A 23,281-nucleotide genomic window follows, 5' to 3' on the forward strand; every position below is an offset into this window, starting at 1 on the left:
ATCTTTCCTAAACTGAGGGGCCCAGAATTGGACACAGTACTCAAGGTGTGGCCTAACCAGTGCAGTGTACAGGGTGAGAATGACTTCCCCACTCCTGCTGGCCACACTGTTCCTGATCCAGGCCAGGATGCCATTTGCCTTCTTGGCTGTCTGGGCACACTGCAGGCTCATGTTCAGCTGGCTGTCAACCAGTACCCCCAGGTCCCTTTCTGCCTGGCCACTGTCCAGGCACAGCCTGTAGCACTGCAGGGGGTTGTTGTGGCCAATGTGCAGCCCCTGGCACTTGGATGTGTTCTCATGCCCTTGGGCACCAACGCGAAGACCCTGGCTCCATTTTGGAAAAAAAGCCAAACAACTCCTCTAACTTCAATATCGTGGACAGGAAGGATTATTTGCTGATAAGAATAGCTTCTATCCCAAGTCCCTTGTACTCGGCTCTAGCTGCGGCCGGTTGCGACTTCTACGGTGGGCAGCGGTGTAAGGGTCGTGGGGCCTCCCAGTGCACGACCCTGCTATGGCGGTGGCTGAAGGTGCGGGGACCACGGCCCGGGCAGAACCCTCGTCGGCCGCATTCCGCCGCCTTTCATTGGCCCCGGAGAGGCGGGAGGGAGGCGGGAGGGAGCCGGGCGGGGCGGGGCGGCCGCCGGGCCCGCGCCTCACCTGGCGGCGGCATGGCGGCGCGGCATCGGGGCGGCGCCGGGGGCAGAGTCCAGCGCGGGCGGACGCCGCGGACGCCAGGAGCCCGTGACAGGCGCGGAAGATGCCGCTGGGGCTGAGGAGCAAGAGGAAGGACAAATCCAAAGAAACCTCCAAGCTGGTGGAGGGCGAGGTGGCGGGGCCGACCCCCGCGGCGGCCCCGGCCGCGAGTGCGTCGCGGCTGCAGTTCCACACGCAGCTGGCGCACGGCAGCCCTACGGGCCGTGTAGAGGGCTTCGGCAGTGCCGGAGAGCTCTACGCCAAAATCGGCGAGGCCTTCGGCATAGACCCTGCTGAGGTAGGGCAGCTAAGCTGGGGGCAGCCGCGACTGCGCTCTGCGGCATGTAACGGGGCCCCGAAGGGCGCGGGGGGGAAGCTGGGGGCGGCTGCGCACTGCAGCTGCCGGTGGGCATTCCTTTGCAAATTTTTGTGGACTTGGGTATTTCCCTTTTTATGGGCGAAAAGAAAACAATCCAGTTGCTGTTTCCAAATGAGCATTGCTCTACGGGGAAGGATGTAAGCATAAACGCGTTTAACTTTCACAGAGGAAAACAATCATCCCTTTAACCAAACTATCTCGAGTGTCTTGGTTAACCTGTTGCTAGCCTACTCTTCAACACAACTCTTAAGCAAACCATTTGGATTACAATTAAGTGAAATAATTGTTTGCAATGCAGGAATTACTGACTGTACTGATTCATTACAGTTCCAAAAAACAAACAAAAACCCCCAAAAGCTCCCAATGCATCTAGGAGGGTAGATACCTGGAATGAAGGCAATGGGAGGTGTAAGTGCGTTAAATCTGGCTACGTTTTAAAATTTCAGCTGAATGCTTTCTGCATTGCTAGATAATTATTTTTTAAAGTGAGGTTATTTAAATGTATATAGAGGGTCTTTTTAACCCAACTGCTTTCTTGATTTTATTTTTTTTCCTGAGCCAAGTGTTAAGCATTGTTTGGTATTCGTTTGTGCTTGTAAATGCATCGTTTCCCTTGGTTAATAGGTAGTGGCTGTATCAAGCGCTTCGTAGGTGGTTCTATGACCCTTAACCTCTGAGTGGCATGCCGAAATTAAGTGTTAACATTTCGTTTTGCGTCTGTTTTCTCATTTGTAGCTGGTTCTTTTAAAATTGGCAAAGACTGCTACTACAGGCTTTGGTCTGAGAGGTTTCTGTGGCCTGACCTAATACTATTTCCAACAGTAAATTGTAACAGTGGCAGTAGCAGTGACTACAGTTAACCAGTCACTGTTCCATTAAGTAATTAAAAAGTACCAGTACCAGCCGATGCACCTGTGTCTGAGGTCTTCCCAGCTGCTTTCTCATCTTCTGCTTCTCTTTTTTCTTTCCATACTGAGCATTTCTCTTTTGTTCTGTTCCATCTCCGGTTATACCTTTTACTCTCAAGTTCTTATAGTTGCCAGAGATCATCTTCTATTGTAGTTTTACTGATGAACTTTTGTTACTGATCTTTTGGCTCCACCAACTTGAGAAAGATCAGTGTTCACCAGGAAATTCTGTTTTTGTATGAATGGTGTAGTCCCATTTCTCCCGATAGGTGTATAATCTGACCCTCTCAAAGGTTTTAGAGGCAGCCCCGTATTTCATGGGTATCTGCTGTGAGCCTTGTGCTGAATTAGAGAAAATTCTTTTCTCTTATTCTCTCAACAAGTCCCATTCCTGTTTGGTTTGGCTTTGGTTTTGCTTTTTAAAATGTGTTTTATTGGTAAAAATGGAGGGAGAATTATTACTGGAAGCACAGAACTTAAAATTCCTTTACTCAGGAAAATGACTTGTTTTAAAGAAAAGAAGCAAAACTAACCATCAAATGTATTTTGTGGTTTAAAGGCACAGCAGGGTGAAGAACCTGGACCAGGGAGCCTTGAAACAAGATTTTGGATGGACAAGAAAAAATAGGATAGATCAATGAATAGCACTGGGTGCTATGAAGTGTTAATCTATTAGGAACTGATGAGCTTTCTGGAAGTAGGGAGAGACTAGATATTTTAAATGGTATTATCTTTTAAGTAAAGCTGCTTTTGGAAAGACAGTTGTATGTAGAGAATAATGCCAGGAGCTACACCTGATGAAACTGAAAGACATTGAGGTACTCAATGCCATTTGTAGGTGTTATCTGTCTAGGAAAGTTTCTGTGACCTATCTTATGGGCAGTGTGATACCTGAATGCCTTCGGAAACAGGTATTATCACAAAGATCTCTGCCCTGTAGTGACTGAGGTGGAAAATTGAGGTGGGAAGGGAAAGAGGTCAGTGTGCTCTGTGTAAAGAGCATTTGGTTAACTGTTGCTGAATGGAATATGTTTACTATGATACGTGAGTTTACTGCATTGTAGGCAAGGGCATGGATTCTTGGGTAAGTTCCTACTTTAGTATGGTTCAGGGTGAGCTAATCTTGTAATCTGTCACTTCTCCTTTTACTCTGCATGGTTACAGCACCTCATTTCCTCTTTGTATCACATCTCGCAGAAGCAGCTGAGTTTAATGTCTGCTGGGGAATCCTTTACAGAATCTGTGATTGACAGTGAAAAGCTTGTATAAACCACAGTATTTGTTGTTTGTTGGACAGACATTTCTGTGCAGACATGGATCATGAATGGGTAGGATGAAGACAAAACAAGATGGGTACAGTTTCAAAGGGGACACTCCTTCACTCTTCTGATACTTGACAGGCATCTAGGAAGGAATGAGCCCAAATGACAGCTTTCTTTCACAAAGTATTTGTGTCTGGTCTTGGCCATTTGGGATTACTACTTCTCTGTAACTATCTGGAAAAGTACCAGGGAATGCTGTGTTTCTCTGAAAGTGATAAATGCAGCCTGTATGATAAATAAATAAGCACTGCCCAAAGGACAATGTGGGTCTGTTAAAGCATTTGGTGGTGGTGTGCTCCTGTGAGAGCACATGTTAGGGCTTTAAAGTATTCAAAGTAGCTAATCAGGCACTGGGAGCAGGGATATAAAAGTCCAACTGTATCAGCCTATTTCTTGATCAGATGAGAAGGGAATGGTAAACCACAGAAGCTATATGGACTTGTGGTTTGTGTTCTCATAATTTGCACTTCTGATTATTTTGTTTGCTTCTGAAGGTGCAGTGTGGTGGGGCTGATGAGGTAAGTTGAATGCTCAGTGGGTGTGTCTGTTAAGAACCCATGGAGGCTGGGTTTTCTTTCACAGTGGTAGGATTTTTTTTTTCATAAGGGGAATGCAGGAAAAGAGAGAGTTTCCTGGTAGCACTAAGGGGAGAAATGCAGCTCCCTCCATCTCATCCCGTAACAAGAGTTCAGCTGCTGAGCTTGTGTCGGGGCTGTTGTTTCACAGGCCTTGCCTCCTTATGCTAAACAGTTAAGTATACTGTGAGGCTGTGCCACATTAAATTTTCATGAAGTATTTGATTTAACCCTGTTCAATTTAAATTTTTATGAAAGAATCCTGAAAAATAAGCCACTGGCGAAACTGATATTTCTGAATAAAAGTGACCTTATAACAAGAAAAGATCTGAAGTGTGCTTTAGGAGGTTAGAGAAAAGGGTCAGCTCCTGAAATCGGCATACTCGTCGTCAAGATGCTTAGAGTTTTAGAGCATGTGCTTATCAGTTGAAACAAATTGTTCACAATCTCGCCTACAGATTGAAGACTTTAAGTGAACAAATTTAACACTCTCTACAAACCACCTCCTCCCAGCCCTATGGCAATAAGCATTTGCTTTCTGCTCCCCTAAGATGTGCTTGAATTTCACACCCATGTTACACCTGTGGAATACTTGTGGTGTTAATGATCTATCTTCCTAATACTTTTAAGCTGTATGAAAGACCATTAACTGTAATTCTTGTGTACTCTGGTGCTGGGTTTTGTTGTTTGTTTGTTTGTTTTTGTTGTTGTTGTTGGTTTGGTTTGGGTTTTTTCTGTGTGTGGGTTTTTTGTTTGTGTGTTTGTTTTTTTGAGACAAGAAACCACTGAGTACTTAGTGGATAATACTTTGAATGTATTTGATCAGGCAAAGTTGTATACCTGATAGAGTACCGAAAAACTTGGTTAGTCTGTTTCTTTAGCTAGTCAAGTCTCCCACATTTTCCTCAGGGAGGATAAAGTGAGTAAAGTACCTACAAAATGCATTGGTGATTTCTTGATCTACTGACATCTGAGTGTGTAGGGAAATCTGTCAGTGGGTGTTACGTCTTCCTCAGAAGTTGAATTCCCATTTCCTCACCTTTTAAATAGAAAAAGTGGTTATGATCTCCTCTATAAAGTTGAGATCTCATTTAAAAAAACCCCAACAACCACTTTTATTAGCTTCTGAGTATGTAATCTATCAGCCAACTTATTTTTGAGTTCTTCTTAAGATGTAAGCTTAATATGGAAGATGAGAATGTAATCAGTATATAGGATATGCAGTATGGTATTGCATATATACTTTATATAACACATACTGTAACCCAGCTTTTCATGGCTAATTAAGTTCCTCTATATAACACACACACACACACAAACCCACCATTTTCATTGGCTAATGTAGTCTTTTCCTACTGAAAATACTGAGGTAAGGAATAATCTTTTAGTAATCTTATCTGACAGATCTCTTTTATAAGGTTGTGCATAAGCCCCCAGTCCATGCCAGCCGAATGGAATTTCCTTGTTCTGTATGCCACACAAGATAACTCTCTGAGTAAAGGAGGTATCCTAGATACTTCGTGACTGATGTAATAGTCATGATTTATAATATCATGCTAAAGTTGGCATGAAATGTCACAGCACTGGTATGCCAAGTTAAAGATCAAATACATATGAAGGTTGAGGGTAAGAAAAGAGGCAAGTCTTGAAAACTGCACATTGAATTTTTTTGCTTGCTTCATTTCTGGGTAAGAAAATTACTATTAAAAATATATAAAAATGTGACTGAATGGAAGGCATACAGTAGTAGCTGTTAAGTGCTTAAGTATATAAGATGTTATTAGGCATCTATATTAAACTTAGGTAAAATCTATTAAAAAAATACCATTTTTGAGCAGAGAGGTCTCAGTCCTATACGAATAAAGCTGTGCTGTAACTGATAAATCATGTAACTGTATATTATCCTGGGGAGATACATCTTTAGTACATTACTCTGCATATCTCTGTTCTGAGAAAAAGCAGTTGTCCGCTAAAGAGAATAAAGAATGATACAAGTTTTATTTTTGACTGGTTGATGCTCTCTCAGCCTTGTGGTTAGCACAGAACTGACTCACAAAAAATTCTGCAGACTTATAGGCTGTAGTAGGAATGCCATCCAGATGAAGGTCTAAAAAGAGAAGCTGTGGATCGAGTTTCTAAATATCACATTTCTGCTCTGTTGCCAATGTTATCTATTCAAAGGTGTGACAGTAGTTACTAGATGATTGTTTGACAAGGTCAGATGAAAGAATCTAATGTCTTAAACGTACAGACAAAGTACTTGTTGTTTATAACAAATACTTAGTTGCAGTTGTAAACTGGCTTGTTATTCATGTAGCTTGAAAGAGATACATGTATATGTGAACTTTGTGTAGTCTGTTTGAATTTAACCTTTGTTGCTAAAAATAATAATGCTGATTATTAGAGATTATTATTTATAAAATAAAATAAATTTTCTACTTAAAGCCTGCTCTGGCCAAATTCCTCTCTGCATCACCTTGGTGGGGCAAAAGCATTTCCTCTGTCCCAGAGCAGTACAGCTAGGATCCTGCCTATGACCAGGACAATAAACCTTTATGTTAAAGAACCTCTAGCATACATGTAGGGAGAAAAAGAAGTGCCTGATGCCTAGAGCTGAAGTCAAGTACCTCAGAAAAGCCAGTTTATAAAGAATCAGTTTGCCCTTTTTCTTAAACCTTGCCTTTACTGAGCTGGAACAGAGATGACCCCCCCCTTATGCTGGAGGAAGGGTAAGAAATTCATGAAACATACTAGAGACAGCACGCTCTGAGCTAAGAGGGGAATACATGGGGCAATATAAAATATTTCATGCTCTCTCATGACCCTTCTGTTTTGATAACTTTGGGGGTTTTTGGTTGGGTTTTTTTTTCCTTCTCTTTCCTTTGAAAGTGCTTTCCAGCAGTTACATTTTAAAACAGTCCCTAGAGATGTTTGAATCCTGTGGAATTTGAGATGAGTGAATGATGAAGCGAAAGATGGTAGCAGCTCTTTGGTTTGCTCACTCTAACCTCCAGAACAATCTGTTCTGCTCTAGCTCAAGATGCCTGTGTCAGAGTTGATGTGCTGAGACGGCCATGACAGGCTGCTCCCACAGATATGTCTCTTTCCTTTGCTCCCTGCCAGCTCTTATCTGCAGAGATTGAGCTGTTGATGCTTCCTGTCCTGTGCATGGATGGAGACTATTGCCTCTCCTGGGGCAGCTGGAGAAGGAGAGTTTTCAACGTTTCAGCTATGGATCTATCAGAGAGGCCAGAATTATGCTCTCCTTTTACCTTCCTATCAAGCTCATCAAGCTGAATAGTATACTGTTAAACTTACAGGTAATGTGTTTGCTTTCCTCCTGCACAGATTATGTTTTGCACTTTGAACACTCATAAAGTTGATATGGACAAGCTCTTAGGTGCACAAATTGGCCTTGAAGATTTCATATTTGCCCACATAAAAGGACAACGAAAAGAAGTGGAAATACTTAAAACTGATGATATGCTTGGGCTTACCATTACAGACAATGGAACTGGCTGTGCATTTATAAAGGTAAATTTAATTACCTTTATAATTAGTTCTATAGAAGATTCTGTTACTATAACAGGATAATTATTGATTTATGATCCTCTAGAACTATAAAATCTTATACATGGTAAGTAGAGAATAAAGTTGCTTTTCTTTAAGTACATCATTCAAAGTCATTTCAACTAATTCTGTACTGCATGTCCCTCAAATTTAGTTAATTTATTAATTTCTTCTGTAGTGTGTGTCAGCTTTACACTGTTACTCTTGTATTTTCTGACCTACCTTGAGGTGGTAGCTGTTAGATATTGCTTGCATCTGTCCCCTCTTATTTAAAGTGATTTTCTGATGTTGCTGATTAACTGCTTGTAGAATTTCTGTCACTCTTGTGATAATGAGATCATGTTCTTTCAGTCTTTATCACTGTTCACAGGGTGGAAGCCTTTGTGCTGTATAAGAATAGGTACAAGTATTATGCTTGTTCAGTTTTCCAATATTGCTGCCTTCTAAGTAGGCTGAATTAAAAGGTGCTAAGGATTAACACAATTTACCACAATTAGCTTGAGTAGCAACTATGGTCAGTAACATGTACAGTATATTAATCATAATTGCTTTCCTCCTCATCTTCTATGTGACCTCCAGCTATTATGTTTTGAGACAAGTAGAGGCTGATGAAATGATGCACCCTTCTTCCTAGTGTAGGTATTAGGAACCTTAATTACATTTTCTGCCTTTTAGATGCTTTGCTCTAATCTACTCCAGTTAGCCATTATTAGTGAGGCATTGACAATTATCTTTGATTACTGCCTTCCCAATCACTGTTTTCATTGCTGTTGTAAACAGCGCTGCTTGTGTCGAGAGGTCGTGCTCTCTATTCATTCCTTAGCTACCATGGATATAAAATAAGACACGGTTTATAAATAGGTTTGCATGTCTTTGTTGTGGAAAAATGTGATTGAGACCATGCTTGAAATAGTTGAGATGTGCTGGAGGTTTCAGTAAGCATTTTTGCAAAAATATAGCTTCACTTTTATGTTTGTAGGCACAGAATTCAATTTATAGTGGTAGCATCCATATAGACCTTAACATTCCGTCATGTTGTTGCTTATGTGGCATTTTAGAAGAAGCCATTGAAAGCAGTGCTTCAGTGATTAAAGTTCACTTGTGCAGGACTGTACAGAGTACTACTCTCTCTGTGCTTGCTTGGTAACTTGAAGAGAGAAAAGTCATCACGTAGACTACTGCATAATTGGAGCAGACTGGAAAGCCTTCACCACATTAGCAAGACAAGCATAATTTTTAGTGAATTGTATAAAACTTGTCTGTATAAATATATAATTGTCACAAATATATCATTGTCCTTGTGCTGCTCTAATAATAAGCAGTACAGTGAAAATGGTGCAGTCTTCATGAGAATGCATCAGTTTAAAGGAGTTTCTACGATCTAAGTTTGTTGCCGTTACATGTTTAGCTTAGAAGAAGTGTAGAAAATACATATGCAGAAGTAGAAACTGCATCTTTATTGGAAGTGACAGAGCAGAAGATGTATCTAAAGTTTGACGGAGCTGTTTTTGTTTCCATACTTATTTTCCTTGAAAAAATGTTCCTATGTTCCATTGTTAATTAACAATTAATATAAAATGTACTTATCTGTGAGTTGTTGTAGCAATTTTGTTGCATTTTGAATAATGGAACAGTTTCTGGGTTTGATAAACCTAACACACTGAACAGCAGGTTCTTCTCCCTTGAAATCTAATGTTGTTTTGCTTTACTAAGAACAAAACTTGTGGTTGTTCTGCTTTCACAAATTTGTTTTCTGGGTGTGTGGCCAGATGGGAAGATGTATTATGGAATCAAATTAGCCATTCAAAGAATAACAGTGGAACTCACAGCATGACTGACTGGTGTTTAAGGAGACATTATAAAACGGGGTGATGCAATTAATTTTAAGTGCTGCATAAGAAATACAGATTCTAGCTTTTAAACAAACTGTAGAGGACTTGAAATACAGGGATATCAATTGCATTTTAATTACTGTGACAATGTAATTTTACTGTCTCTGGTCAGTTAACTGGGTGGTATGATAAAAACTAAGTCATATTAAAAAGAATGTTTGATATGACAGAAATAAAATAGCCAGTGAATATTACTTTAACAGTTTTGGTGTTAGGATCCAAGTGAAGAAGAAAAGCTAAATGAAAATTGATTCACCACGCAGACTCATGCAGCAACTAAATGCTATATAGCCATGCTCACACATAGCTACTAGGAAGAAAATTAACTCCATTCCAGCTGAAATCAGGACAAGTGGGCATGCTTTTGAGTCCTAGCACCTGAAAACAAATACATCTGGGACCCAGTTTCTGATGTGTGTACAATACTTCCCTCTTCATTCACCATGAAGCTTCTTTTTGGTTTTAACCTAGGTAGGTGTAAGGGAAAAAAGAGCTAGAAAGAGTTAAATAGCCTGAAGCTAAAAATTGTTGCAGTATGTTAGAGGACACTGACAGTTATCACACTTCCCACTGCCTCTCTCAGATGGAGGCACATATGTGGGCTCGGGCATGCGCACATAAACTAGAAGCAGGTTTCTGAGATAGTTATGCTAGGTGTTATAGTAGTAGGTGGTAATGGGTTTATCTCCCTTATCTCACTGTTATCTCACACAAAGTTAGCCTGAAAGACAGCAGCCTTTATTGAGAAGTGTATTATTTGGGAAGGTATTAGAATGAAATTAATATCTCTACAAAATATGAGATGTTTTACTATGTCAGAGCTTTTGTATTAAATAGAATAGGGTAGAAGCTTATATGACTGAGGCACATGATAAACAAATATGACAGCATGTAACAACAAACAGAATCATTGAAATTTTAAGTGTCCTTTAACTGACTTGATAAATCATAGAGATAAGTTAAGGTTATTTTCCTCACTTTTTAAATTCCACTTCACAAAAATTTTAAATACTGACTCTATTTATGACTTTTAGACCATTTGTATTTGTGTTCCATCAGATGGCCTTTAGAATAATTTCCTATTCTTCATTGTTATTTCTGAGGAAATACTTTAGCATACAGTCCTGTAGCCTGATGAGGAATATGGTAGAAGTTTTACCACTATAGTTGTGTCTCATTAAGACTAGCCCTTTATAGCATGTAATCTTTCAGTATATTACACACATTTTGTTATGTCCCTAGAGCATATTTGAGAAGATAAAGATTCTGTTCCTACACTTGCTAGGCTATTAAAGCAAAATAAACCCCCCAAACTCAAATATTTACATGATTGACACGTTTGAGTTCGGAGACAACATTATTATCTTATTCAGAAGCCTTAATTTGTAAAATTGGTTTTGTTTTGTTTTTTTCTTGTTTTTATATTCAATGCTTATTAAAATAGATTGTTTGAAAATGATGCTTTCCAAAATATGTTTTATTGAAATCATATAGACAAAATGCACTGACTGGTATAATAAGCTCAATGGCATTTAATGCTGTTAGCTGATGTTCTTGAAACTCTATTGTGTTACCTATTTATGTTTTAAAGAAGTGTTTCTAATATTTTTTTCCCCCCTCTTTCTTAATTTTAAACAACAGCGAATCAAAGAAGGTAGCCTTATGGACCAAACCAAAATGATTTGTGTGGGTGATCACATAGAGACTATAAACGGAAGAAATGTGTCAGATTGTCGGCATTATGAAGTTGCCAAAATGCTAAAAGATCTGGAGAAAGGTCAGATACTTAAGCTGAAGCTGATAGAGCCTATGAAAGCATTTGGTGAGTGACCTGACTACTGTCCACCTTGTTCACTGGTTATCAAAGTACCAACATTGCATTGCATTGTAGGTTTGTTTTCAGATTGCAGCCAAATGCCTACGAGAAAGTACATTTTATTTTATTTTATTTTCCTTTGAAGTGGGAAATTTATGAATGAGTTTTCTTCCATCTTGCTTTCTCTGACAGTCATATCCTGGTGTGAGCTACCTCAGCTGGAGTCTCCATTTCTCGATTCTTTTGCTGCATGATCACGCAAAATAAGTGCAGGAAGCGTTTCGTAGATGCGGTTTTAATGCGTAGATCACTAGTGTGGTAATCCTTGAACATTCTCCTTTCCTCTATTGAGGTGTAATCCCTGTTCATCACTGTGTGAGATTTTCCTATTTCTGTACCCTTTACTGGGGACTGAACTCTGTGATGCAGAAGGATGCTTCAGAAAACAGTCTGGGATTCCCTAGAGCACTGCCTTTGCTGCATGGCTGCCTGTCCTCTGTCTCCTCAACTTACTGTGCATCTCTAATCATACAGAAGGTATACTCAGAATTAGAAGAATGCAGTGTTGCAAAGCCCTGTCTCTACCTGCCACCTGCCAACTGTGAGAAAGTAATACCAATATAGGAGGAATGCATACTGATACTAATTTTATCAGTGTGATAAGCAGCAACAGCAATAGAGTAGGTTTAACTTAAACAGTTTAACTTAAACTGAGTTTTAATCTTTCTCTCTTTTTTGTAAGTCGCTCTCCCACAACCATGTAGTATTTTTCTGTAATAAAAATTTCACAGTTCTGCTAAACTATGTTTGTACAAGTCCTCATGCACACCTGCACTAGCAGCGTGTTCAGGGTCATCATCCTCTCCACAGCAGCAAAAGCCTGAAATACTTATTTTTCAAACCTTTACCTATTTAGTTTACAACTGCTGTCATACACCAATCTTAACACTTGGTGTCACAATAGCAGCAGAAATTGAAAATGAGAGAAATGTGAAGATTGCTTTTGGTATTGCTGTGAAGAATGGGGCTTATGAGTTTAATCCCTAATGCAGTTGGATAGAAGTTTATAGTACTGCTAAGTGAATGTGGATGTTAGACTTCACAGTAAAGTAGTATTGCATATATAGATATAGTATTGCAATTCATAACATGGGGATATCTTTTTAACATTGGTTTATAATTCATATTCAGTGCTAAATGTGTTACATAGTCTGTAATGACCAGATTAAATTAGCATCCGATTGATTACTTCAGCTGCTATTTAATAGTAGTTACATGAAACAAGTGATTAAAATAGCTTTTAATCTGTCTGTGATAGGGAGGAAACCAGCTAATTTCATGTCAGTATGTTTTATCTGAAATTAAAGATGCATGCTATTTTTTACCTACAGGTTTTCAATGCCCAGTAGGTTAGAATATCCTGCCTAATAGCCTTAGGTGTGGTTAGGCTTTAGGCACAAATGTATTTAGGATAGTGTTGAAGGTGCAGCACACCAAGAATAGACCCAGAAGAGATGACAAACAAGATCCAGATCCTGCTGGACAAGTGGGTCCTCAGTTGGACTTGATGATCCTGAGACTCTTTTCCAGCCTGACTGTGTCTGTGATTCTGTGTAATACATACTACAGCATTGCATTCAAGGAGACCTTATTAGAAAGACCGGCTGTTGAGATGAGGAATGATCTGGTAAACAGCACACTTAAAAATAGTTCTGAAAAATTATCTTCTCTCTTCTAGCACTTTCCAGATTAACTATATAACTCCCACATCAGTGAGTAAGTTAAAACCTTGGCATACTTGAATGTAAAATTGTGTCCTAGAACAGGAAGGCCCAGTCTTCAATGACCCCGTTTAGTAACTGGCATGCTTTTACCCAAAATTAAACAAAGAAAGCTGAATTCAGGTAAAGAAAACTTTGGGTAATACCAGATATTCTTAACAGAGATTCATCAGGTGTGAAATTGTGATCTTGGTGAAAGCTCTTGCAGATCTACTTTGGGATATTTCATCTATGTGACTACTAGATATCAGATTGTTAGCTCAGCTCAATGTGGCTCATCATGACCTGATTAGCACTAGTGTTTGCACCACTGCATCTGTGAAAGATGGAAGTGATGCAGTGCTCAACCTGTTACGTAGTCTGCCTGTAAGACCTGATGACTTCAGCCATTATGTAATATTAAGCAATAGATACTTATAATTTTCTGTAGAATAGGGAAATAAAATTATACAAAGTGCATATATGAAGTTGAGTGTAAGAGGCCTGCAGAGACACATTGGTCAATGGAAGTCCTAGCTTCAGTTCAGTCAAGTGGACATCAAGGTTTGAAGACCAGAAATTTTTGGCAAAGGTATACTTCAAATACAGTTAATTTGTAATTAAATTTTTACATTCTAGATAGAGTGAACAGTTAAAGTAATGTAATAGCCAAAGCAGGTGCACCATATCTTGTTGTACCCATACTTTGTTCTTTTCTTTTTGTTATTGTTGTTTTCTTTAGAAAAGCTGGAACCAAGGTCCAAAGGTGGAACTCTGCTGGAGGCTAAGATCTCCAAAGGGAGAGAAACACTTCGGCTGAGAACCAAAGGCCCTGCTACTGTGGAGGAAATGGTATGGTTGTCTTGGGGTTCTACAATAGTTTAATCATCTAGCACCCCATTTATTCTTCCTCAGGTTGGATAAGGTAAAGGAAAAATCTGGGTATTACAAAGCTTGCAGGACTTGAGAAGATGACAGCTGTTTGCAGAGAGAAATATAAAATTGAAGGCTACCAGGGATAGAATGGGCTGAGGAATGTGGAAACAGAGAGCCTGTATTTAGATGTCATGGATTACATGGATGAATTTAAGGTACATTAGACCAAGGAATTTAAAAAGAAGGAAGAGGAGGGGGGAAAAAAGGAGGGGGATGGTCAAAAAGTCTGTTCTGTTTCTGACACCGCAAAATGTGCTGGGCAGGCATAGGGGTTGTTGTTGGGTGAAGGCTGATAATGTACGTTGATGTGAATATGTGTAAAATCAGGATTAGCATTTGGAAGAAGAAATTTAATATATTCTGGGTTCCTTTAAAGATAATGAGGATTTGATTAAGATTTATATTGTCAGGAGAGGTAAGGTTTAGTCTGAATGTGAGAGCTTCGTAGTTTGACATGGAGAGGAATGTTTGTGAGAAGAGGGAAAGAGAGTGGAATAACATGATTTACTTGTAGGTTTTGTAAGTGTAGGTGGCTAGGATGGGAGTAAGGATAATCAGTGACAAATTGCTGATTGTTTTTTAAATCTGTGTGGATATAATCAAACTCTTGCTCTTTTTTTCCCCTTTATTTCAATAAAGCCAACTGAAGTTGAAGAAAAAGCAATTAAAAAAGTGGATGAGCTTCTTGAGACATACATGGGGATAAGAGACATTGAATTAGGTGAGTTTTTAATAGATGCTTTACTACAGGATTGAATAAATTCTCATATTCTGTTGTCTAAGATTTATTTTTGCTTTAGTCTCGGGATGTAAGCAAAACAAAACTTGTCCAGCATTCAGTCTCAAAAACTTGCCCCTACTTAATAGGTTGGACTTGATGATCTCGAAGGTCTTTTCCAACATGGTTAATTCTGTGATACTTCTGCAAATGTGTGTCTCTGATAAATGAAGAATTCTGAGTTCTTCCAGCATGTTATCTATAGACTATTGTATGAATGACTTAGTCGTTTGCTGCTAACTGTCAACACTGTATTCTTTCTGGCATATATTTTCTAGTGGAGCTTGTGTATAGCACATTTAAGGATTTTTAAGGGCAAGCATATCTATCTGTTTTTTTTTTTCTCTTTTGCCCTTTTGCTTAGACACATCAAAGCTGATGAGGAAAGTTTTAATCTGAGATCTTCATCAGTGACAGGGCAAAGATTTAGCAAGGGAACTGACAGTGTAGTTGCACAAATTTATCAAATTCTCTAAAGCTTATGTTCTGAAGAACATGGGAAACTTCCCAGAATATTTACTAAGTATCATAATCATCAATTTATAATGAATGAAACTATTCAACCTCAGTGTCATTCATTCCTTAAACTGTACCAGACTTGTCCTTACAGCTGTTGCTTCTCTCTTAATCTGACAACTAAATAGGGACTTCTTGTTTGTATGGGAAGAAGCTGCATTCTAGCTGAGTGAGAAGTGCTGCTGTAGCCAGCTGTGGCTGGTGCACTCTTCTAAGAAAATACAGAGCTACTAGTACTGAGATAACAGTATTTATTGCTGTGGTAATATCTAAAATAATCAGCCAAGAATTGGGAAAGGATAAACTGAATGGAAAGCAATCTTGAAAAGAAAGCTTCTATGAGAAAGAAGAGGAGGAGGTGAAGCTGAAGAGAAAATAGGTCTGCCATGAAGGTAAGGGCAAAGCAGGAGGGTTGGACGGGCAGCGGTTAGCACAAAGAAAATAGTACAATAGGAGGTTATCTGAATAGATAGAAGCCCTTTGTTGACAGCTTCTACTAGTTTTCTCACAGGAAAAGTACTAGGTAAAATATTTTTCATGGATCAGCTTAAGGTGGAGATGGACTTGCTGGCATGGAAGAAAGACCAAAGCTGCCTAAATTTTTTTAGTTCTCTTGTGCACAATATCTAAACTTTCCTGTTCCCAGAAAATGAATGTAATGCCCCTGCCGCATAATATACTCCTGGGAGCCCTGTGAGGTGCTAACCTTCTGTTTAGCATAGGGAGGATCCCACCCCCTGTCTCTTCTCCTGCAGCCGCTGATGCTCAGACTTCATAGTTCTGAGTGTAGTGCCAGCTGTTCCTCTGGGGGCTGTTTTGTCCTACAGCTTAAGCCAGGCTTCTAGAGACTCCTACCCTTGCAGGCTATCTCCAAGGTCCCCAGGATCCTGACCCTACAGAAGTAAGTGACTATGGGTGTTTCAGTTTTGTTATCCAGAGCCCAGAAACCTGAGATCCTAGATTACAGCATCATTTCGTAAGATGTTGAGGTGTACTATGCCCCGCTCTGGAACAGGGAAGCATGTTCCTATGGGAACTAGTGTTTGTTGGTTTTGGTTCTCAGTACTATAATGTAATTGGTACAGTAGACTAAGGAGTTCAGTTTTCAGCATATATGGCTGAGCTTATTGCCAAGTATCTGATAAGACTTTTCCCATAAATTCCTTGATTATAGTCTGTGTTTTTTTCCAAAATATCCAATGTCCTTCATCTTTCAGTATGTAGCTTGGAAAATTTCAAAGAATGCTTTAAAAGAATACTCAAATAAGGAAGAAGTGTTTCTCCTCAGAGATACTTGCTTTTTCACAAGTAGATTGTTGTTTTGTCCTTCACCTCTTCCTCCCAGAAAGGTAGAATACAAAGAGAAACTGTCAGAATTCAAAGACTACAGAGTTCATGCATCTTTAGTTTGCAGCTTTGAAGCCATCTCCTAAAGTTTAAAGCTCAGAGTAGAGGGCCAGTGGTGATGTCAAAAAGAAACAATTTAAAAACAATTAAACAGCTCTAGGACTATTGAGGAAAGGAGAGCTAATCACCTGTCACAAATCTGTTCAATTAACACATGTCAGTTTTTCATGTACTAGATGTGATCAGTCACCCATGAAAATGAAATATGAGGAAAGGATTCATTCACAGAATGCCAATCACCACTCAGCTAGAAATTTCACTCATTACTCAAGCCAGATTAGTTGGAAATGCAAGTCATCACAGTGCGACAGCCGACAAGTGATTAAGATCTCAATCATTGCTCACTCCCATGCAGTTCTGTTTGTCAGACGCTTTGGATGTCAGTTAATACTGCTCTTTCATCTCCATTAAAGTGACACTTCATGGTGTGATTGAATTCTAAAGCAGTGCCCCAGTTTTAAACCAGAAGTTAGAAAGAAAAAATAATGTAAAATTACAGACAGAATTAAAGATGAGATAAAGCCCTTAATTTTTTCATAGTTAAGTATCTTGACAGTTTTAAGAATGGCTGACTAAATCTGCACATAAATCTCTAAGTTGGAACAAAATGCTTGGAAATTATTTAATGGAAATGCATGCATTTTTTTCCCCCCTTTTAAAAATTTTGGCTCAGTTTTTGATTTTTAGGGCGATAAATGCTGTTGACATTTACATGCCTACATTTTGAATGGACTTTTACCCTTTTTACTACTTCAGTTTACCGAAAATTGGACTTATGATGCAGAAGGGACACTTGGCCTTGGAAATATATTATTCAGTTATTTTATGGGCACATTAGAAAGTAAGCCAGGGCTTGACTTCAGCCTTGTTTAAAACATAAATGTGCCATTGAGAGAAAAATTAGGTTATTTTTAAATCCTGTCACTGCTTTCTGGTAAAGGAATGTGAACAGTTGATTAGTAGGAGGGTCTCAGGAAGCAGTGTTAGTGAGAAATACTGGTGATTCCCCCCCTCCCCCCATTAATGAGGCTGAAATTGTTATGGGCTCTATTTGATTCCAAAGATTCTGGGTGGGAGGAAGCCTGGATCTATGCAATCCAACACCAGAATGCTGCTGATGAAAAAATGATGACAAAAAGGGCTTCCCATCCACTTTTTTTCTTTCAGCACCTTTTGGATAACTCTTCACCCTCTTATATTTTATTCTACTTTGTTCTGGTATTATGCTTTTGGATTGTTATTTCCTTTTTGTTGTTCCCTATAACGTCGTTGAACACTACAGATCTTTGCATATACTACATCTCTGCTTAGAGGAATTTCAAATGACTTCAGTTTTCAAACTTTTTTGGTCTAGTCAAAATGTCCTAACAGTTTAAACATTTGTCACTCAAGCTTTTTATCTTGGCTCGCTAATCCAGTCCTGCAATATTGGATAGATGTTTTATCTAGAAATGCTTTGACTAAAGTGATATTCTCCCTGAATCTGTTGTTATCTGTGCCTTCTGTCACAAGACTTCATTTCCCAGTCAAGGAATAGCATATTGTATGCACTATGGGGTATATTGTTTATTACTATTCATTTACTCTGAAAGAATGATGGGAGTTTTGTGAAAAAGGGAAAGGTAGCAAGTCTGGTCAAAGGAGAGAACTTCCATTTCAAGAAGAATTAGTACCTAACAAAAAGAAACGAGAAGAAAGGGTATTTCTAATGGTTTCTTGAGTGCCAGACCTGACAATTTTCAACATGAAACTAAGCCCAAGCAATGTAAAACACTGGAAGCTGCAATGACATGCTTTATTTTCTGTCAAGTTGTAAGGAAGCTGAATGTGAATTTTAACTCTTTTGAAGTGTCAGGCCAGAATAATGGTATTTGTTGCCTTTTGCTGAAGGCAAATCTTCTGATAGCATTACAGCCAAATAAATATTGAAGCTTTTTTAGAAGTTACAAGATGGGATATAGGTAGCAAACCCACTATGTAATGCAGATAGTAACAATGGCAGGTAGATCATAGCTTTTGCGGCTTGTGCCATGTGTGTCTATCTAAGGTGAAAACAAGGATTTTGTGAAAGAGCTTTGAAGTTATTTTAATGGGACTGGGTTTAAAAAGCCAATATACTTCTTGTTCATATTCTGGGAAGCCTTATATTCCACTTCCCAGTTAAAGTTGAGAAGACTTCTAATTCCTTTCATCAATTTCTATGTTTACTGAACTTTCCACATTTTATGTATAAACATTTCTTAGGTACAAGCGTTGCCTGAAGTGAGATCATTAAAAAAAAAAATCTGAAAACAATTGGGGCTCTCTGAGGTGTGGAAAAATATTTTATTGGAGTAAAATTCCTGTAATCATTGTGTGGCTGTTGCAAGAATCAGTAGGGGGAAAAAGGAGTGGAGGCAACTTGGCACAAAGCTGTCACCCTCTGAGAACCAGTAAAGTTTTCTTCAGCTTGGCAAGTGTCTGCTAAATGCCTTGGCAATCAGTAGTTTTTGATTTGCCTTGGGAATTATGAATTGCAAATGTCATTGTGTAAACATGCATGTTCTGCTCAGCTGTGCCACCCGGGGAATGCCATCTCATGTCTCCGTTAACTGCCTAGGGAAATAACAATATGTGCACTGGGGTTAACTTTAGCCTTTCTGTACGTGTTAAACTAGCAGAGCAGGGCTTAGCTTTGCACGCTGGTACACATAGGTGGCACACACAACGCGTGAGCACAGCAGGCGGACTGCCTGGCATCCCGCGCTAGCCTGTGCGGCAATGCAGGACTGCGGGCAGCAGAGGGCAGCACCGAGCTGCCGAACGTCTGTACCGGCCGCGATCTCTGCGGTTTCATTGCACCGGGTGAACCTGGGAAGGGAGGGAAATGTGCTTTAATAAATATGCTGCTTTATATGTTGCCCGGTAATGCTGATCACAGTTGCGCAATACAGATGAAAACACTTTTGTTTAAGGATGCTGCTTTTGCACGGCGGTGACAGTCTTGACTCAGTCCTGGCTTTGTTGAAAGTTGACTTGATTATCTAAACTTAGTGGATTTTTGTTTTCAAGTTTGGTAAATCTTCGATAACCAATTTTTAAAGTTCTATTTCATGATTTGGAAGCGCTAGCCTCATTTTCTCTTGTGTCATCTTGCAAACTCCTTTCCCTCCAGTCTTCTAACAGTGTAGCAGAGTAACTTCATATCCTGGTTCCTATGCAGAAATCTGATATGCCTCAGTGTCAGATGTGTGGTGGCATTGGTAGGACAAATATTTGTCTTCAACTTGTCAGGAACCAGAATCCCTTGTTTAATGCCTGCTTTCCATCTAGACTCCTCTGAGTCTGTGTCCCGGGATCTTCACAGGGGACATAGAAAGAATCAGTACAATAGGCATAGGGTTTCTTCTGGCAGGGAAAGAGGTCTTGAGAGTCCTTGAGAACCATTAGTGGTGCCCAGGAAGCTGGGTTGCACTTGAACTGTCTCAGAGCAGTTTGTTTGTCAAGATTTACGTAAATTTTCCTTGGCCCTGCTTTGTGTAGTTTTTGGCACACTGTGATTCTCTCTGGAGCCTCACGTCTGAACGTAGTTAGAACTAAAACACCAAATTTCCTCAGAATTACTGTTGCTGATGTCTACTAAGTGGAATATGGCTCAAGTTTGTTCACAGCTTGTAACAAGTTTACATAATAGCAACCACTATTTGCCAGATGTTCATAACTGTCAATAATAGTTTCATAGTTTCATTCAGGGTTGGAAGGGACCACAAGGATCATCTAGTTCCAACCCCCCTGCCATGGGCAGGGACACCCCACACTAGATCAGGCTGGACAGAGCCTCATCCAGCCTGCTCTTAAACACCCCCAGGGACGGGGCCTCGACCACCTCCCTGGACAACACATTCCAGGGTTTCACCACTCTCATGGTGAAGAACCTCCTCCTCACATCTAGCCTGAATCTCCCCACCTCCAGCTTCATTCCATTCCCCCTAGTCCTATCACTAGCTGAGATCCTGAGAAGTCCTTCCCCAGCCTTCCTGTAGGCCCCCTTCAGATACTGGAAGGCCACAATAAGGTCACCTCGGAGCCTTCTCTTCTGCAGACTGAACAGCCCCAACTCCTTCAGTCTGTCCTCATAGGAGAGGTGCTCCAGCCCTCTGATCATCCTTGTGGCCGTGCAATGTACTTTCAAGTCAACAAAGTAATATTAAATACTTGAAAAATGAATTAAACTTAGAGAAGGACAAGGTTCTTTTCCTTTTCATTGGAGAGATTTTGCCATGTTGGTGCATGCATGCAGTTGCAGTAGACAGCAGACTGTCCCAGTGAAGATGATGTTTTGTAGCTTCAGAACTGTCTTCCCTTTCTCGAGCACTGCAATATGTATTTTCCACTCAGATATCCCTCTGAGAAAAGGCTGGGATCTATCAAATCCTTCAGTATGACACTTGAATTTGATGTGCTTATGAAGAAAGTTTTGGTTGCTTGATGTGTAGCAAAAGATGGAGCATATTTTGTAGCTTAAGTCAGGTGTGTAAGGTAATCACAAAATGAAGCAGGCTTTGAGGGTTTCATTTATTGCATAATGTTGACATTTCCTGTGATTATAAATAGAAAATGTGAAGCAGAGATACAGCTCAGAAAATAAACTGTGTTCAACAGTGCTGTTTGTTCTGAGTCTATTTTACAGAGTCATCTTCGTCCCTCAAACCATGAGAGTCCACTGCCAGTAGTTGTTCTGGCCTGGCTTAACCAGGAGAAACTCCTGTGCTGACACTTCATCCTTGGCAAGTGCTACAACCAAGAGAATTCTGAGCCCTCACAATGGCTAAAGGTTTAAGTGATGAGCACAGCAACTAGGAACTGAGTCCTAAGCAGTGACCCTAGTGTAGCCATTTCCAAATTAAAGTCTAAAACTTGATAAATTCTAATATTTGGGTGTTAAATAAGAGCAAATGTCAAACAGCATGGCTATACAAGCTATCACAGTCTGCCTCTGTTGTATCTGACCTCCCTAACTTTCCTAGGTACCAAGATGTTCCTGTTTTTTGGTGGCTCTGGTTTACTGTGCACAGCAAAAAGGCGTTTCCCTTGCTTTTGCATGATTTGAATCCCCTGGTTTCCAGAAATAACTTTGATCTTTTCCACTTTGTAGTGGCATAAGCTTGGGTTTTTAGAGCTAGAGGTCATAATAACAGAAGCGAACTCATTGCACTGAAATCTCTTTAGTTTGGATGGCATTGAGAAAAAATGTAGATCCCAGCAGAAGAATGATGTGGCTCACCAGAAATGCTTCAGTCTCTTTACTGTCTGGATTTTTTTATTAAAAAAACAAGTTAAAGCTAATTAAAATTAAGCTGAAAAATTAAGGCAATCTGTTTGAGGTCATATGGCCATTTCTTGAGAGGATTACTTCTTTCAGGCAGTTGCAAACTTACTCTGGCAGATACCTAACAGACCAGGTTTTAATTTTCTCTGTATTTTACATTAGATGTTAGGTAAGCTTGGTATTTGAATTCTTGTTTCCTAAAGTAATAGGGTTTTGAAGTGTTTTCTGTAGGCCCATTGGTCATTAGTCCTATATAAATGCAGCTTGTGATCAACACTTAAACTCATAAAACATGGGTTGTTGCTAGCAAACCCATACTAGCTTGGCTGGATGTGTCTATAATACAGGGTGTATGCTGTTTTACATGTTCAAACCCTGTGCCTTTTGGCTTTCTGCAAAACATTTGGCCACTTCAAATGCTGACTTACTAAGATTTTCTTCATTTTTTTAGAGGAGAACAACACTGAGGTTTGCCTTTTGATCTTCTGGTTTAGATCAGCAAGCTCCTACCAAACTCCCTGAAGTTCATCATAAATTGATGTGGGTCTTGTTGCAGAAGATTTGCGCTTAACTTTCTTTTTAGACTCGTGCTTCGTGTGCTCCTAGTATTGAATACAGAATATGATTTAGTAAAATTACGATGAAGATTGGTTGAATTGAAAATTACACCTCTGGTAAGCAAGCAGCAGAATATATAACAAGCACTCTATGGAAGCTCTCAAGTTCATCAAAGCAGAATGTAGGTGGTGTGGGGCAATTTAAGTACGTAATTCCTATTGAAGCCTAAATCTAGTAGGTAAGCTTTACATCTCCCTAAAATGATTTATCTGCTTTTGTAAACAGACATTCAAAAACTGTCTTGGCCATTTGTGTTAGCTATCACTTTGACAATTACACTATTTTGTTTTGTTGCTTTTTAGCTGCAACAATGGTGGAAGCTGGAAGAGACAAGAAAAACCCAGATGAATTTGCAGTGGCATTGGATGAAACTCTTGGAGACTTTGCATTTCCAGATGAATTTGTATTTGATGTATGGGGAGCAATAGGTGATGCTAAGCAAGGACGACTGGAGTGAGACCTGTGCAGTTTATCAATCCCTATCTGAAAATAAAAAATTATTTTCAAATACTTATATCAGAATTTTAATACCTTTATTGATATGAATAAAGATTGCTAGAAGTATTCTTGTCTGAGACTTTCTTTTGCAAAGGAAGGTTTTTAATAGAAACCTGAAGATAACCCCAAAGTTCTGACAACTGAATATTTTAAACAACTTACATGTAGAAATCACTAGGAGGAGTGTTTCAAGGAGATATACAGACAATTAGATAATTGGGGTTTGTACATAAACTTTAAAATCAATATTTTGAAGAGTGTTAGGTATTGCAATGAGTTTGGATTATCATAGAGTCATAGTA

General features: G+C 39.5%; 1 protein-coding gene across 1 annotated transcript; it reads left to right on the top strand.

The window, feature by feature from the left end:
- The first annotated feature begins 672 nt into the window (after nucleotides 1-672).
- Nucleotides 673-23,060, top strand: GIPC2 (GIPC PDZ domain containing family member 2). Its single transcript, XM_068141108.1, has 6 exons — nucleotides 673-994; nucleotides 7,229-7,414; nucleotides 10,984-11,164; nucleotides 13,661-13,770; nucleotides 14,494-14,575; nucleotides 22,784-23,060. Exons 1-6 carry the CDS (start codon nucleotides 761-763, stop codon nucleotides 22,936-22,938), a joined length of 948 nt encoding a protein of 315 aa, XP_067997209.1. The 5' UTR covers nucleotides 673-760; the 3' UTR covers nucleotides 22,939-23,060.
- The last annotated feature ends 221 nt before the right edge of the window (nucleotides 23,061-23,281 follow it).

Source organism: Melanerpes formicivorus, unplaced genomic scaffold (genome assembly GCF_026170545.1).
Source record: "Melanerpes formicivorus ecotype bairdi unplaced genomic scaffold, bMelFor1.0.p_v2 SCAF_7, whole genome shotgun sequence".
Classification (NCBI taxonomy): Eukaryota; Metazoa; Chordata; class Aves; order Piciformes; family Picidae; genus Melanerpes; species Melanerpes formicivorus.